We start from the raw sequence: 16,141 nt of genomic DNA, 5'->3' as shown, positions 1-16,141 counted from the left end.
TTAAATTAATTCATAAATAAATTAAATAAAGCCTCATTTATCATATGCTCTGTCAAACATAGAGAGCTTAAGCGGAAATGTGCCTATTATTTTGGACTTTGTGTTTCTGTGTGTGTCACATATGTGATTCAGTGTGTTGTGTTCCCTCATGTGACAGTGTCAGTCTAAAGACCTGAGTAAAAGGATAAAATATTTTAGCCTTTAGGAGCCTGGATGAATAATACACTGACTCTGTGACAAGTCAGTGACTTGGCAGTGTGTTACTCATTTTACTTCTGACCTGGGGTAAAGATCAGGGGACTGTGCCAGAAAGATTAGCTTGGCTAAAGGAGATGGAAAAAGGGATAATGAGAGGAGATGAAAGGTGACAGATGGAAGAAACAGGTGATAGAAGGTGAGAAGTGGCAGGGAGACAACGGGGAGTAAAAGTTGAAGATGAATGAGAGGGAGGTGAAAAGAGCAACAACAAAAAAGGGAAAGCAAATAAATAAACGAACAAGCTAGACAAGTCAGGAATAAATGGAGGAGAACAAATGCTTTAGATTAAGAGAATAGAAACGAGAACATGAGAGGAGAAAAGTTGAGATGAGAAGTGGATGAAAGGAATGATGAGATGATTAAGAGTCGAGGAGAAGACTTAGAAAAGAAACAGAGAAGGAGGGAATTGAGGAACAGAGTTGGGGGAGAATAGAAGAGGTGGAGGGAGAGGGAACTGGAGAATAGGAGGAGGAGGAGGAGGAGGTGGGGTGGTGATGAGTCATCAGCAGGCTTCCAGCCCTGGTGGGCTTGGTTACTGTGGGGGTGGCAGTGTGACACATATGCAAAAACACACACACAGAGGGATACCGGCCATTGTGCTGCTTATACGTCTCCTGCTGCTGTGGAGGCGAGTGGAAGACATTACAGGGATGCCACTGGGACACGCAGTTTACACACTTGTGCACATGCAGCCCTTTTTCTCTGACAAACACACACATGCACATAATGATGATGGCTGAGTGAGAGGCCTCATTAAGACTCTGAGGATGGATGGATGGGTGGTTACATATACAAGGGCAGACGGATGCATCAACATTCAATGCAGCTGTAGGAAAGAACACCAGAGCTGGGTACACCTCATTCCTATTCTGCATCTCTCGCATACTCTTTCCTTCATCATTCATAATTTATTATGTGGTGCATATGCACAGGCAGATGTTGTAAAGGGGGAAGTGAGAGAGAATGACACGCAATAAATATATTTGACTCACAGACACAGATAGTTTCATGGACTTTCAAATAATGTTCTCATCTTACGTGTATCCAATATGCTTAATGCCATCTTTAGCCATACTTTAAGCCATGTGATGGTGTGTGAGTGCAAGTTTTGCAAGACAAGTGTCATATCAAATTAACCCACCACAGGGAAATTGTAGCTGTTGTACATGTGGTGCATCTACAATGTATGTGCTCTTAGTCTACATCCTACATAGGAAAGGGAGGGCAGACAACCTAAAATAAGTCACTTCCTTTGCGACAGGCAAGCTGTCATCTCTTCATGTCACCCTTTGGTGGTGAGTCGATCACAGAGTTGCCATGCCAATCGATTTGGGGATTCTTATTTTTGATCTAGGCCACTGCGCACACATACATGTGAGTGCATGGGTGCATGCAATCAGGCAAACAAACATGCATGCACACTTTCCAATGAGTTAAAACCTGTTTATCATTAGGATTATGTCATGGTGGTTCCCTGTTCTAATCATGGCAGTGCAGTTTTAAAATCAATGGTTTTGTGTGTGTGTGTGTGTGTGTGTGTGTGTCACTGAAAGAATATCTAAATGACAGCAAATCAATCATAAACCTATTTTAGCATGAGGCACTGAAAGAAGGATAGCAGATCAACTATCTAGGCCTGCCTATTTTAGCATCATGCAAACCTGCAGCATCGGCCATCAACCCGAGCAAAGGCACTGACACATGTAAAATACACACAGACAAAAATGACTCAGCTCACAGGTGAAATTTGAAAACCTTTGTAGGAATATGTATTTAATTTTTAAACTCTACATACATTCATACATCTCTCAATTAGAGGAGAAGACAGTAAGTGTGTAAAATCTGTAGGTGTGTTTGTGTGTGTATGAGAGGGTTGCAGGTTGGGGGTTCCAGCTGCCATCTGCACACCTGCATATTTATCATGTGCTTACAAAATGTGATGGAGACACATAATGAGTGATAGAGAAACAACATGGGCAGAGAGACAAACTGAGTATGTATACATGTCTGAGTGCACGAATGTAGTAGAAATGAATAGTGCGTGTCCATATGTGTACACAGTTATGTACTTGCTGTATACGTGACTATTAGGGGTTGCACTGAGGTGTTTTCCAACTGGATTGATTGTATTTATAACGTGCACATAAAAGGAGTATAATTTTGAAATCCATTTTTCATATTTTGAATGAGAGCGGGATGTCCACTGTCAGGTTACTCAGATAACATTTCAACAGTAAATTATTATAGCAAAATATATTTTCAGTAATCTGCATCGGTCCCGATTGGAAAACTCTGATATCCCTTGAAGGGGCATGAAAAATCACATTAACAGCCGCTTCTCTGATTACAATGAATATGAGTTGTAAAAAATTAGTTGTTTTTCAGTGTCCCTTGTGAGTGGGTGGGTGTGTATCTGTGAGTGCATCTATGTTATGTGTTCATACATTATGTATGTAAGTATGAGATGGATTTGGTCAAGTATGAGTTTGTCTGTGTGCATGAATGCTTACATACATGTGCCTGTTAGTATGCCTGCATATGCAACTGCATGTGCATAGACACATACTTACATATAGAATCACATAAACATAAGGGTAATTATGGATGTGTATCAGGCATGCATGTCACCCTGCATTACGGTTTGTGTGTGTATGAATACATGACTGTATGTGTGAGTGTGTGTGTTAGTCGCTATCTTCTCTCTCCTGGATCTCAGCCAGGGAGCTCTCATCAATATTCTCCAGGCTCTCGGCATGCTGGATGCTGAGCTCAGAGAGCGGGATGCTGGGTAATGTAGTCTGTTCGGGGTAGAGCCAGGGCTTGAAGCCAGGGTTGTGTCTCTGCTTCCACTCTGGATACTTCAAACATGCTTTGTTTATCTTCTTCATTGCCTAAAAAGAACAAAATAAATTAAGAACACACAAGTAAGACAACATATCCATTTATTTTCATAGTTCTGTGTTGATTATCAAAACCAATCAATCAGCCAAACTTCAGCTAGCGGAAAGGAAATGATTGTACTTAAATGCACTGCCAGTATTAGATATGCCAATAATAAAGAATCTCTGTTAATCTGCAAATGACTTACATGAGGAGCAAGGAAGTGGGAAGACTTGTTGACAACCCACTTGGGTAACGAACCTGCAAAGAGAAACAGAGTGAACAGAGGAATACATTAAAGCTTGCTCTATTAAATGTCATGTCATCCAGGATCAAAGTGGAGCTTTGTAACTTGCTACTCACTGCAACACATTACAAATCAGTGATTAAAGACATTTACACAATTAGCACTTGCATGCAAGAGTGTGACAGTAAAGAAGTGAATTAAAGGGAGAATTAGATCAATGAACAGAAAAAGAGAGAAGGGAGAGAGAAGAGGGATAGAGTGAGGTGGCAGTGAAATAGACTCTGTCCTTCATATGGTTACTATGGCGACTCAATTTGACATAAATACAGGGGAATGAATGATTCATTAGAACTTTGAGCCTGCGTTAAGCACCTGTGTGTGTGTGTGTGTGTGTGTGTGTGTGTGTGTGTGTGTGTGTGTGTGTGTGTGTGTGTGTGTGTTAGTTACCTCGTGGATCTACCTGGGCCAAGTAAGTGAGAGTACAGTGGTTGGTTGGTCCCTGGTCCTGGATCATGTAACCAGTCTGAATGGACACAGCTCGCACCTTGTCCTTTTTAGGAGGGTATTTCTGTAGAGACAATACACATACATACATACACAGATTCTTATTGGAAATAACATCCTTATTCAGTGCATATACCAACCTTGAACAGGACAAGGAGCCCCGTGAAATCTTCATTAATTTTTGGTAGCTCCAGATTTAATTAATTTATTATGTAAATGGCTCACACTGGCTGTGGGGGGGGGGGTTAAATGGTCGACATACTTTGTGCTGGGTAAGCACTAGGATTCTGGGATGCTTTTCTGTGTCGTGTTTTCTGCTGCCAGTCAATCTGATGTTCTGCTTCACAGTCATCTTTCTGACGCAAATCCAGTCCACACTATTCTGTGAATAGAAGCAGCAAAGGCCCACTATTCCACTGCTGGCTCCTCTGATTATGTCAAGATTATTATTCATGATGATAAAGTACAGCACTGGTTAGCCTGTGCTAATTGGGACAGGCACACTGCGGACCACTTAAAAAGCACACAGAGCCGCAGTCAGCTAAAGAACCTTTATCAGAGGAGACCTTCAGATAACTGCTTTATCATTTCCCTACTATTTGACTCATATTTATGCTGCCTGCACCTCTCTACACCTCTCTAGTAGACTACAATGTAGGAATTTCTGCTAGCAGTACAATGACAGCTTTCGTGAAACACTACATCTGCAGGTTTCAGGGAAATCTGGGCCAACATTATAATGTTCTGACATAATGTAGAGACACTATAGGATTTGAAGTATTAGTCACAAATTAGATGTCTCTCTACATTCTTGACACATCCGCCATACCAGGAAACTCCATATCTGACCTAATAATCAGTCAACTACTTGATCGATAGAAGATTTACTTAACGTGATTGATTTTTGGCTGTTGGTCAGACAAAAATAGCTATTTTAAGTCATTACTTTGGGCTCTGGTAACTCACAATGGGCTTTTTAAACATTTTATATATTCAACGATTAATCAACAAGACATAAGCGTCTACAGCCATGCTACTTACATACTTACTGTAGGCAGAGCGGTGCTTTGAGCTAAATGCTAACGTCAGCATGCTAACAATGACAATGCTAACTGTACAAAATGCACAAAATGTCATCCATCCAATAATAGCACTGCTATCCCTGGAGCCAGGCTGCCATTGTGGCTAAAATAGTGCTCAACAGATCAACTGATAGTCATTAGTAGTCATTATCTGTAGCCCTAATATAAATATATAGGCCTCTCTTGCAAGAACTTTATACTTCGACAGTTACTACAGGGCAGTTTCAAATAAACGAGTGAAAAAGCAGTTATTAATAATCATGGGAAAGAGAGCAGATGAGTGTAGTGTCAAATACAGTATAAGTGGACTGACAGTGGACGTGTGAACTCAGCACTCCACTACGGATCCCCTTAAACTGCACTCCACAAGCCAAGCTACACTACAGAGTGACCTTGGCTAATCAAACACACACACACACACACACACACACACACGTCTATTATGTTCGTAACCACTTATTAATGCAGGAATGCGGAAAAGGAGGTGGAAGTCAACAGCTAAGTGTCACATGAAACGTCTTATCCTTTTGTAAACATTATATTAGTGAGGTGAAACTGAGAAACCGAGAGAAAGAGAGACCGAGGGACAGACAGAAACGCAAGATAGACAGAGAAGAAAAAGAAACAAGACAGGAAGACAGATCGCGAGAGGTACAAGTTAAACAACTACTCTGTAAATTGAGTAGTTGATTGTCAGAAAATGAATCTGCAACTATTTTAATAATCAATTTATCAAATAAGTAATTTTTCTGCCAAACATTATCTGGTTCCAGCTCCTCAATTGAGAGGATTTGCTGCTTTCCCTTGTATTATGTTATAGTAAACTGAATATCTTTTGGTTTGAGACAGTTAGTCAGACAAAACAAGCCTAAAAAGCACGACTGGAAGCTGAACTTAAAACACAATGTATTCAACTGAATCAAATTAACTACACTACACTTAAACTGAAGAAATGCCACCACAGTACCTCTATCATTTTCCAAGGTAAAAGCAAAAAGGGCTGGAGGTATGGGGTTGCGCTCTCTTTGAAAAGGTGCCAAACTTGCTTTAGTTTCTGGATGCAGTGGTTGTTTTAAATCACACACACACACACACACACACACACACACACACACACACACACACACACCTGTAATTGGGATTTCTTTTCATACAGAACCCCCTTAAGCTTGCTTAACTGGATCAACGTTCATGTCGGCTCAACCAATGTGCACTCATTTCAAAACGGGCCATTTGTTTTACAATGCACCTTTGAGCACATGTGCACAGAGTTATATTAAGGGTGAATGAGCAGGGCCCCAGCTGAGCATGTATAAGCCCCGATTGTGTGTTTGCATGTGTGTGTGTACTCACGGCATGTTTGACAGAGTAGTTCATGATGATGTAATCTTTCCCCATTGCAAGCCAGGAGCGAAGAGTGATGACATCGCGGTTCCGAAGAGGACTCGGACACTTCCCTGTTAACACACAAGATAAATCTGATCAACAAAACATTGTCCTGTCGATCAACGTGCACTTTGTATGTGTCTCTGCTTCCCTTTACAGCCCCAAATCATATTAGTGACAAATGAACGCTTGTTTACACTTAAGTGTGTAACATACATGAGTAGTAACCAACATCTGCATTGACGGTAAGTTTCCCGATATCGAAGGTCTCAATGACGTTTGTGTCCCATTTCTTCCTGTATTCAATGTCATGGAGAACGTCGTACATGGTCTCAGCCGACACGTCCTTACACACCATCCGACACTGTGAAAAAGAGAGACAGAAAGAGAGTGTTCATTTTGAGACAATAAAGAAAACGTACACAGCTAACATAACTGGATCATAGACCCTTACCAGATTTATTGAGTTTACCACACGTAGCTCCTGCTATTGCACTGATGTTGCAAAACATTTCAGAGCTCTATCCAATGCAAGTGTTGAGGGATCCTGCACACACACTCATGAGTTTGAAAGAAACACACACGTACACACACAACTGGCAACTGACGTGTAAACAATTCAACATCAGTTGGTTAGAGAGCATTAGAAAGCTTAAACAGAGACAGAGTGTGTGTGTGTGTGTGTGTGTGTGTGTGTGTGTGTGTGTGTGTCAGAGAGACAAAGAGAAAGTTTGGACAGAATCAAGAGGCAGGCTATTGACCACAGATGAGTCATTACTAGACATAAAATGGAAAACAACACAATAATACAGGACAAGGATGCACGCACGCACACTTCAGATAAAACTTCAGATAAATTATAGGTATACATTTCTATAAATCTAGGAGGTCTTAATTGTTTATACAGCCATACTTGTTGATTTAAGATATAGTGTGCTACGGTGTATTAATGAAACCCTGCCTGTGTCAGCTTCACAGGAGTAGATGGCAATGTACATACAGCCTGTGTAAAAAGAGGTCTGCGGCCCTCGAGTAAAGCTGTTACTACAGTTACAATTGCCAAGGGTAAATTGGCTTAATAATAACAACAACAACAACAAAGAAGGACAGGGCAATGGAGGATGAGAGACACAAAGAAACAAGAAGAGCAAATGAGAGGTCAAGAGAGACCGAGAGAAAAGCAGAGCGAGAGAAGAAGAGTAAATGAGAAAGAAATGGACTGAGGGTGGCTGATTTTAATTTTAATTAGAAGTCAGTCCAGGAGGGTTGAAACTCTCCAACCCTCCTGGATCTTCTTTCCATTGTTCCTTGAGGGCTTCATTCAAGAGAATGATCACCAACTTTACACTACATTTGGCTGTACAGCTCTCTTTGGAGTAACAGCACAAAATATGCACTACAAATTTGTTATCCGAAGTGTTCATTCAGAACACAACAGTGCTACTTCTGCTACTTGGGTGGAGTGATATGCTTGCAGCACCTGAGAAGCCCCGAGCAGAGTAGCAATGCTTCGCCTTTCTGAGAAAATAGTTCCCAGTTTATATACGGTTAGAAGATGGCTGTGTCTCATGTGACCTTGTTATTTGTACACGCTGTGACTATACAAATCACAACATGTAAATTGGAACATGTTGGCATTATTTTGTCACTTATTCGGAGCAGTAGGCTAGTTGGAACCGATTACCTTCAGGATCCGTGCTAGGCTAAGCTACCGGTGGAGCCGTCTGACAGAGTTACAACACGCACGGAGAGGAGAAGGGTATGTATGGACTTATCTAACTCTGGGGGTTATGGTGAATAAGCTAAAGTCCCAATAAGTTGGCGTGTTCCTTTAAGTGAAATTAAATGCCCTGGGACCAGATATTATTATAACTCTCAATGTCCCATTTTGGCTTCCAACTACTTGTTCTAGAAATACTTTATACACCTGTAAATACAGTTTCTGCCATAGTCTATTTTTCTGACGCCTAGACTGTTCAGTTTTTGTTGACATTATATGTTATTATGTTATTAGTTATACTGAGGTCCCAGTTAAAGGTGGTGTTGTACTGCATTATATCGGGAGGTGTTTCTATTTTTTTGTCCTTTTTTTTGGAGCAGAGTATTAGAAATTCTGCGATTACTGATCGTAAAGTAATCTGATACTGCTGTGCCTAAACTAATGCAATGCCAGTCTATTAAAGACAGCAGTTAACACTTTCACAAATATTCTGTTATTAGCCAGAATTATTATTCTGGGAGTGTTAAGAGAAAGTTTGTGAGGGGCAGAACGGGGGTATGGCTGCAGATTGACATTACAGGAAAACAACAAAGCCTATAGCAGAGAATGCATGATGATTACTGCTGACCACTCTGCTTATTACGGAATTAAAGACTTGTTTCTGACTCTTTAACATGAACTCTCCATACTGGAACTACAAAAAAAACACATACAGGATACAGTATGATGGGATTTTGAAAATAAAGTGTACAATAACTGTGCCAAAGCCATGTTTGTTGATGTACCTCAGCAGAAAAAACAGATACTGCAAATGTTAAATGTGTTATATCTACAGAAGGCAACCATAAGTAAATAATGACAGTACACCAGTATCAGTAAGGTCTCATATTTGATATCCGTGTGTGTGCGTGTGTAGACAGATTGGCAGAGGACTTGGAGGTCAGAAAAGACCAGGGAGAATAATGGATGTTTTGTATTCACAGGCAAACTGAAACAGGAGTAGGAGGAAGAAGGAAAATCAAATGAAAAGGAGACATAAGAGAACTGTATAGGGAGCAAAAGACATCCAGTGCAGAATGAAGACATACAGCCAGCTAAGTACACATGTGAATAATTCTATTACACACTAATTCAGTGAAGTCAACAGATGAAGCAAGGAGATGGAGATAGAGAGCGGCAGGTGAAAGAGAGTTCAGAGAGATAAAGCAGAGGCAGAGGGAGACAAAAAGCCAGACAAGTAGGTACACAAACAATATGTGTGCTTGTGGTTTGGTGAGTCTTTTCTTCATGCCTGGTCTGAGTCCACACTGCGCCCACTGCACTCAGAACACCCAATTAACTCTGACCCCTGCACATCAAACTCACTCCACCCACTACTCATTCTCTCCCATATTCCCTCTCTCACCCGACTTCTTCTCTCCCTGCCACTCTCTTCCCTCCAACCTGTCAAGTCTCATAGTTTGCTCCTCTGGGTGCTGATACATGATTGAGGAAGACAATTATGAAAAAAATGGAGGAGTGTGGGTGTGATTCAGAGCCGGGCTTCCCTGTGTGTCAGCAGGGGGGAAAGTAAACCCAGGTATGTGCATGGCAGAGACGCAGTCTGACCACACACTAACAGACACCCACGCATTGTGCAGTGTGTGTGGAGTCGTGCTGACAAAATACATGATGATGGTTACAGCTGTGATACAAAATGTATTATTGATGAATATGGCAGTGGCAATGATTATGACGATAATGGGGCTGATGATAATTACAGTAGATCGCTAATGATGATGATTGCCAGAGTTCTCCCTCTCTCTCTGATTTGGATATATCACTTTTTCTTTAGTGCTATTGTTACTATCGTGAAGAGGGAAACAGGAAGAGAGAAGATTATCAACAGTCACATTAATCATTCGACATGCATCAGCAAAGATGCATGCTTTCATTTTGTCTATAAATAGAAGAGCTGTATCTGTGGCATTTCTAATGCCCCTACTCTTACACACACACACCTATCTATGACAATGATCCATACACACCACCACCTTCTGTATTTACACACAACTACAATTAATGTAATCATTTTGTGAAAAGGGATAAATAAACCTGTGCCATGTCAGAGTTTGGATGAAATGAGTTACAGATTGACTGTGTGTGAGACTAAGTGAAAAACAAGAGATAGAGAATGATGTACTATGCAAAATAAAGCTCCTGTAACTGTCGTATTTACATAAAGATAAAGTAGAGATAGGAACCCCACTGAAACTCCAAATGTGTGTGTCTGTTTGCAGAGCTGTCCTGAGGAAACACACCTGCCCTTACCCTCTACACACATACAGGTACAAGGGTATAGGGTACAACTAGATAGGCTGGGAAAATCCCTCTACTGTTGTGGCCCCTGGGCACACCTACTGTACCTACACAGAAACACACCTCTTTATTTAACAAAGTAAACACCTGGTGGCTTACGCTCCCCGGACCCGGATACACCAGCAGAAAAAAACACACACACACACACACACACACACACACACACACACACACACACACACACACACACACACACACACACACACACACACACACACACACACACACACACACACACACACACACGTTTAAGTACTGTAAAGGTTGGAAACGTGGAAGCAACCTACCAAAAACTGTCAGCTGTGAACCAAAATGTGTTTTAAAGTGACTGTGACAACACTGAAAGACATTTGAGCCAGTTAAGCACTAAAGTGCCAGTCAGTCAGGTTTAAGGCTAAGTGGAGACTGTAGTGTCCACTGGCAAAGGGAACTGCAAGTATAACAGTGATATAATTATCTTTTTTTCTTCTTCTTCTTTCATGATCAATTTTAACAATGTCCAGGGGGCTGTAGGTCCCAATTGCTGCTAGATTTGGTGGCTGGATGCAGAACAAGTCACACTGTCCTTTAACCAGTTAGGCTATGTAAGTTTTTATATGACCTAAGTATGAATGTACTATCAGTAGGTATTTATACATTTTATATATTAACGGGAAACTTCCACCAGTTGAAAGGTGAGACAGATCACCTGAGCCAACAAACTACATCATAACTTACACTTAATTTTCTTCAAATAATTGATGATCTTAATGATGTTCTTAACTACTATAAGAAAAGAAGCTGGAAGTTGTATTAAACTGTCACTTTGTATCTTAACATGTGTGTGCAAACTAATTCTTAAATGATCTATTCTTATTCATCTATGTTTTGGCCACAAATGTGTTGAATTAGTTTTTTGTCCCCGGAACCGAACAAAGCATTATTAATGACTGGTCAAATATAATGTGTTAGATGGTACGCAGCAGTTTTTTTTTCATGGCTTAAAGTGGCATCCCTCTCCTGATGACGCCTCCACATCGACTCCCAAGACAAACATTCACATTCGAGTCAAACTGCCACGACTGCTATTTGACTAGATAACAAAGTTTGCTCATCAAGTACTTTCACATGCTTGTCACATTATTTACCTTACCTAAACAATGATCAGGAACTACTACATTATTTCCCTACCTACTAGGGCTGCTCGATTATGAAAAGAATCATAATCACGATTATTTTGGTCAATATTGAAATCACGATTATTTTACACAATTACTCATTGACTTTTGGAAAGACGTAATTATTGAAATTAAAAAAACAACAACAGTGAAACAAACAAATCAACAGTGAAATCACCTTGAACTGTGAAATTTCCCTCTAATACTTTTCCCATTTGAGCCTTTTTTTCCTCTCCATTCAGAACACAGGACAAAATAAGAGCTGACTTGCAAAACTTAATGTGCAAAATTTTTCCACGATTTGGGATCGTTAGGAGCAGAAATCGTAATCACGATTAAAAATGTATTAATTGCACAGCCCTACCACCTACTGCACCTTGTGTTACTGTATTAATGTTAAACTGTAGGCAGTTCCAAAACTGGTTAATAGTTTAGTTAATAAATAACTACAAATAATGACGATTAACCATAAGTTATCAGAGCCCAAAAACAATGTAGCTAGTTCAGCCATAATCAGTTCTTTTGTCTGTTGTATTATTTCAGTTTTTGTTTACTTCCCTGTGCTGTGTTAAATGACAAACTGTATGCAAAACCAACTCCACAGAAGTCAACTAAGTAACCCAACATAATATACTCAACACTACCTTATATGAGACTTGAAAATAGTTTCACTGGCAGAGGATAAGGACATCTCCAGAGAATTAAACCTGCCTCCAGAGGCTCTCACTTCACTTTAGTCCAGGGGATTTCTTATAGTGTGTATCAGGCATAAATTCACAACCCCACCACTGTACACACTTATAAAAAGATAAGTGAATCTAACACAGGATGTAAAAAAAAAAAAAAAAAAAAAAAAGAAGTTACACACTGCAGGATTTACAGTTCCACTATTAGCATCACACTAGGACTATTAACACAACCCATGTGTTTGCATGCTTACAAAGGGACAACATATAGTATGCTGTGTCATCTAAATACATTTGTTTGAAAAGCAATGTGCTGTTAGTGGGTTGGAGAAGCCTCTGCAACTAGCATGCAGCAAAAAGCAGCAGTTAAAGCATGTCAGCAGTTTCAATCATATGGGAATTTAGAAAAAGCACTTCCCTGCCAATTGGATTATACAGCAGTGTCTTTTTTTCCCCTCCCATAGAAAGTGAGTATAGGCTACAAATCAAATGTATACTTTGTTGTATTTGAACATATTCTAGGGGCTTTCGCTATCTTCTGTTTCATACCTGCGGAGGTTAACAGTCTCACCTTCATTTTGTGGATGGGCTTCCCCTCTTCCAGACCCTGGGTCCACACCGTGATGCCCCCCTTATTGTGGCTCATACTCCAGCCTTCATCGCACAGACACTCCGCCTTGAAGCTAGCGAACGCCCGGTCGTCCGGGATGGTCACAGTCTGTCCAGACATGTCTTGTTACCGCAGGGTGGGGGATGTGGGAGAAGAGAGGGGTCTAAGAGACTCCTGTTGGGCCCAGAGGAGACACGATGAGCAGGGGAAAGGAAGGGAAGCAGAGAGCCGGCCACTCTTGTCCTACTCTTCTGTGGAAATAACTTGTCTAATTAAATTTCCCAAGAAGGCTTTTGTAGGCTGCGCCGCGTCTTGTGATGATCAGTGTGCGTGTATGTGTGCGCGTTCAGGGAGGTAAAACAACCGCAATATACCCCGCACAAACTATAATCAAACAGACGTATAAGCACAGCCTCACACAGGTGAGTGATAGCACACACTAATAAGGAAAAGAAGTGTCAAACAATGAGATGGATGAATCAAATGTGCCTTTTAGTTGATCACGGTGGTTGAATAAGTTTCAGCCCGGGTTCAGCAGTCCTCAGAACCAGCCGCTCTTCAGACAAGCCATATGTTTCTGTTTCCGCTCGTCTAGCTCCCTCTTTAACGTTATCTGGCTTCCCCTCTGTGTGTCTTCTCTTTCTCTCTATCAAGTGTGATCTTCCGTGAGCTTATAATCATTTGCAGCGGCTCTCCATCGCTGCGTCGCAGGTGGTGGAGGAGATGCGGTGAGAAACAAGAGGAAGAGGAGGAGGAGGTGTGTGTGTGGGGGGGGGGAGGAGAAATCAGGCTGAGCTGTACAGACAGGCAGGCGACGCAGGGACGGCTACAATGGAAACGCCTCCCTGTGCTGCCTTTAGGTGCTCCTCGTAAAGCTCTCAGCCTCTGCCTTAAAGATATTTTGTTTATTGTATCGTGTAAGCAAGGTGACTTTTAAGGAATTTAATTTTTTTTTCTTCTTTTGCTAGTTACGCTTTCGCTAACGATTTCAGACATCCTGCTTTAAAACGATATGCTGCTATACATGGGCCTGTTATGCCTATTTTAAATGATGTAGGCCTGAATAAGTTTAGCTTATTTAAAATAAAAAAAAGACAACAGCCGAAAACAGACTTTACAACAAATCTGTATGGGGCTATTAACTAACTTAACTATTAACTGGCTTGGCTATAATATTACATAACTGGTTTACATACGGTCTGTTACTGCTTCACATTGTTGGTCCTGGCTGTTTTGAATCAATTTGTTTCATGACTAGCCACTTTAAAAAGGTACTCAATTGAGTTTTTAACCACCAAAAGGTCTATAGAGCGATATTTTGTTTTAGCTTTAACGCTGCTAATTAACATTAATCAAAAAAGTGATTGTTAACATTTTTCCAATATAGTTCACACACCAGTTAGCTACCATGTATGTGAAACCACAGAATGTGAATAAAACTTAAAGCTAGGCTAACTGCATGGTTTACTTTAATCGACAACATTTTGAGAACCTAACCTAATCCAGTTTATGCTAAATTTGCTAAGCCTATTTTGTTAATGGGAACAAAATATGGTGTATGAAATCCATTCAATTAACGTTAAATACAGCTTTTTTCAAACAATTCTTCCTGTAGGCTAGCGCTTACGGTAACGTTAGGCTAGAGCTTACCGTTAGAACTTGAGGAAAGATAACCCTGCCAACAGCTAGCTAGGTGAATTAGCACAAACTTTGGAAGCAGATCTGTATTGAAAGTTGAAGAACAGGCTCACATTTGATACATTTTTGAATGTCAAAAAATGGCCTACCTGTTGATCCAGGAATTAAAGGTCAGCCGTGGAGGGAAAAGAGGCCCACGTTTTCTTTCATGTCACGAGTTTGTGCATTGTGAAATAGCCCAGTTTGTGAACAACACTGACTGGCCCCCCAAACTCTATTTTCCAGCACACTTTTATGAATATTATAGATATACATATATTCCTTGCTGAAATCCTGCATTACATTTCGTGCACGGAAATTGTGAAGGATTGTGACCTGAGATGCTGCAGGAAATGACATAGGAGTCCTACAGGAAAATCTACAGGATTTTTTGGCCATAATCCTGCGGGATTCAGAATTATTTCATGCAGGACTCCTGCATGGGATTTCCTGCAGGGTTCCTGCACTTTTTTTGCAAGGGATAAGAAGCTGTAGCCTATATTGTTTTTTACAGTTTAAATATGCAAGCAGCTCCTGTACGGTTACTCCATTTGTTTATAGTTTCCATATTCCCGACAGTATTTGAACGCAACCCGCGCTAACAGTCTATGTGCCATACACGCGAACCTTTTTGTTAGTTGCAGCCATAGACTGTTGCAGCAGTGGGGGCGCGCCTGGCTCTTGTTGGCTGACGTGTTAAAGTCATAGACTGTTATGTATATTTACACAGCCTTACAGTCTATGGTTAAAGTATTAGGAAGTCTTCACCTGTCGTTCGGTCATGCTTCCTTATGAACTGTTCATTGCTGGAGTTGTCAGTTACAACAAGTTACAAACTCGCATACTGAGAACAATATAGCCCTATATTTAAATTCCCTAAAGCCTAATGCAGTAGGCCTAGCCTATAATGTTCGTAAGTGTCAATGTGGTTCTGTTATATAGGGCCAACCATCTACATGCTTGTCTGTATCCATCTATTTTTCACTCAGTCTCTCGTGTCATTCTGTTCCATCGCTCTCCCTCCTTTCAACTTGGAGTGTGTAAACCCATTATCAACCTCCTTCACTCAGTTTGATCTGTGGGTGTTCTCACGACACATTGAGGCCCAATATTTTGGAGTGCACCTGACATTTCCTTCTGAGAATCACACATGTATGTTTGTGTAAATATAAAACAAGGGTAGGCAATGCCATTTTTTAAAATGCGCTGAAATGATGACATTTTGTGATGGTTGACAGATAGTGTAGCCAAAGTGCTACACCCACAGACTAACCTTGCCATTAGGTGTGATCCCTTGCTGCAGGCATGGACGTTTACTCTCTTTCTTTGCACATGTGCAATACAGCATTTCCGTTATTGAAACTGTCTTTTGAATAAACAGGGTGAATAAAAACCTGTAATAGCACCAACTTTTCCATTGCTGACCCTGACCTCTGATAACCTTAGACAGGTGAGTGAGAGACTTTTCTCACCAGGAGGAATAGAGCATTACATTGTCCTTTTTAAAACATAAAATATCCCACATTTATTCACTTTGTCTAGAACAGTGGTTCCTAAACTGGGGGGCACTGCTGGA

The 16,141-nt window shown here is 40.8% G+C and overlaps 1 protein-coding gene across 4 annotated transcripts; it reads right to left on the bottom strand.

Moving 5' to 3' along the window:
* Positions 1-1,999: 1,999 nt before the first annotated feature.
* Positions 2,000-14,896, bottom strand: stard10 (StAR-related lipid transfer (START) domain containing 10). Of its 4 annotated transcripts, none has more exons than XM_031293240.2 (7): positions 14,676-14,896; positions 12,850-13,062; positions 6,574-6,721; positions 6,325-6,428; positions 3,833-3,953; positions 3,347-3,399; positions 2,000-3,149 (listed from the first exon to the last, which is right to left on the bottom strand). In XM_031293240.2, exons 2-7 carry the CDS (start codon positions 13,006-13,008, stop codon positions 2,943-2,945), a joined length of 792 nt encoding a protein of 263 aa, XP_031149100.1. In that variant the 5' UTR covers positions 13,009-13,062; positions 14,676-14,896; the 3' UTR covers positions 2,000-2,942. The 4 variants fall into 4 exon arrangements, with proteins under 4 accessions (XP_031149100.1, XP_031149099.1, XP_031149101.1 ...); XM_031293239.2 differs by lacking the exon at positions 14,676-14,896 and adding an exon at positions 14,539-14,669; XM_031293241.1 differs by lacking the exon at positions 14,676-14,896 and adding an exon at positions 13,378-13,669.
* Positions 14,897-16,141: the final 1,245 nt, after the last annotated feature.

This window comes from Sander lucioperca, chromosome 5, assembly GCF_008315115.2.
Source record: "Sander lucioperca isolate FBNREF2018 chromosome 5, SLUC_FBN_1.2, whole genome shotgun sequence".
In the NCBI taxonomy this organism is placed as follows: Eukaryota; Metazoa; Chordata; class Actinopteri; order Perciformes; family Percidae; genus Sander; species Sander lucioperca.
This window is presented reverse-complemented; position numbering and strand designations above follow the sequence as displayed.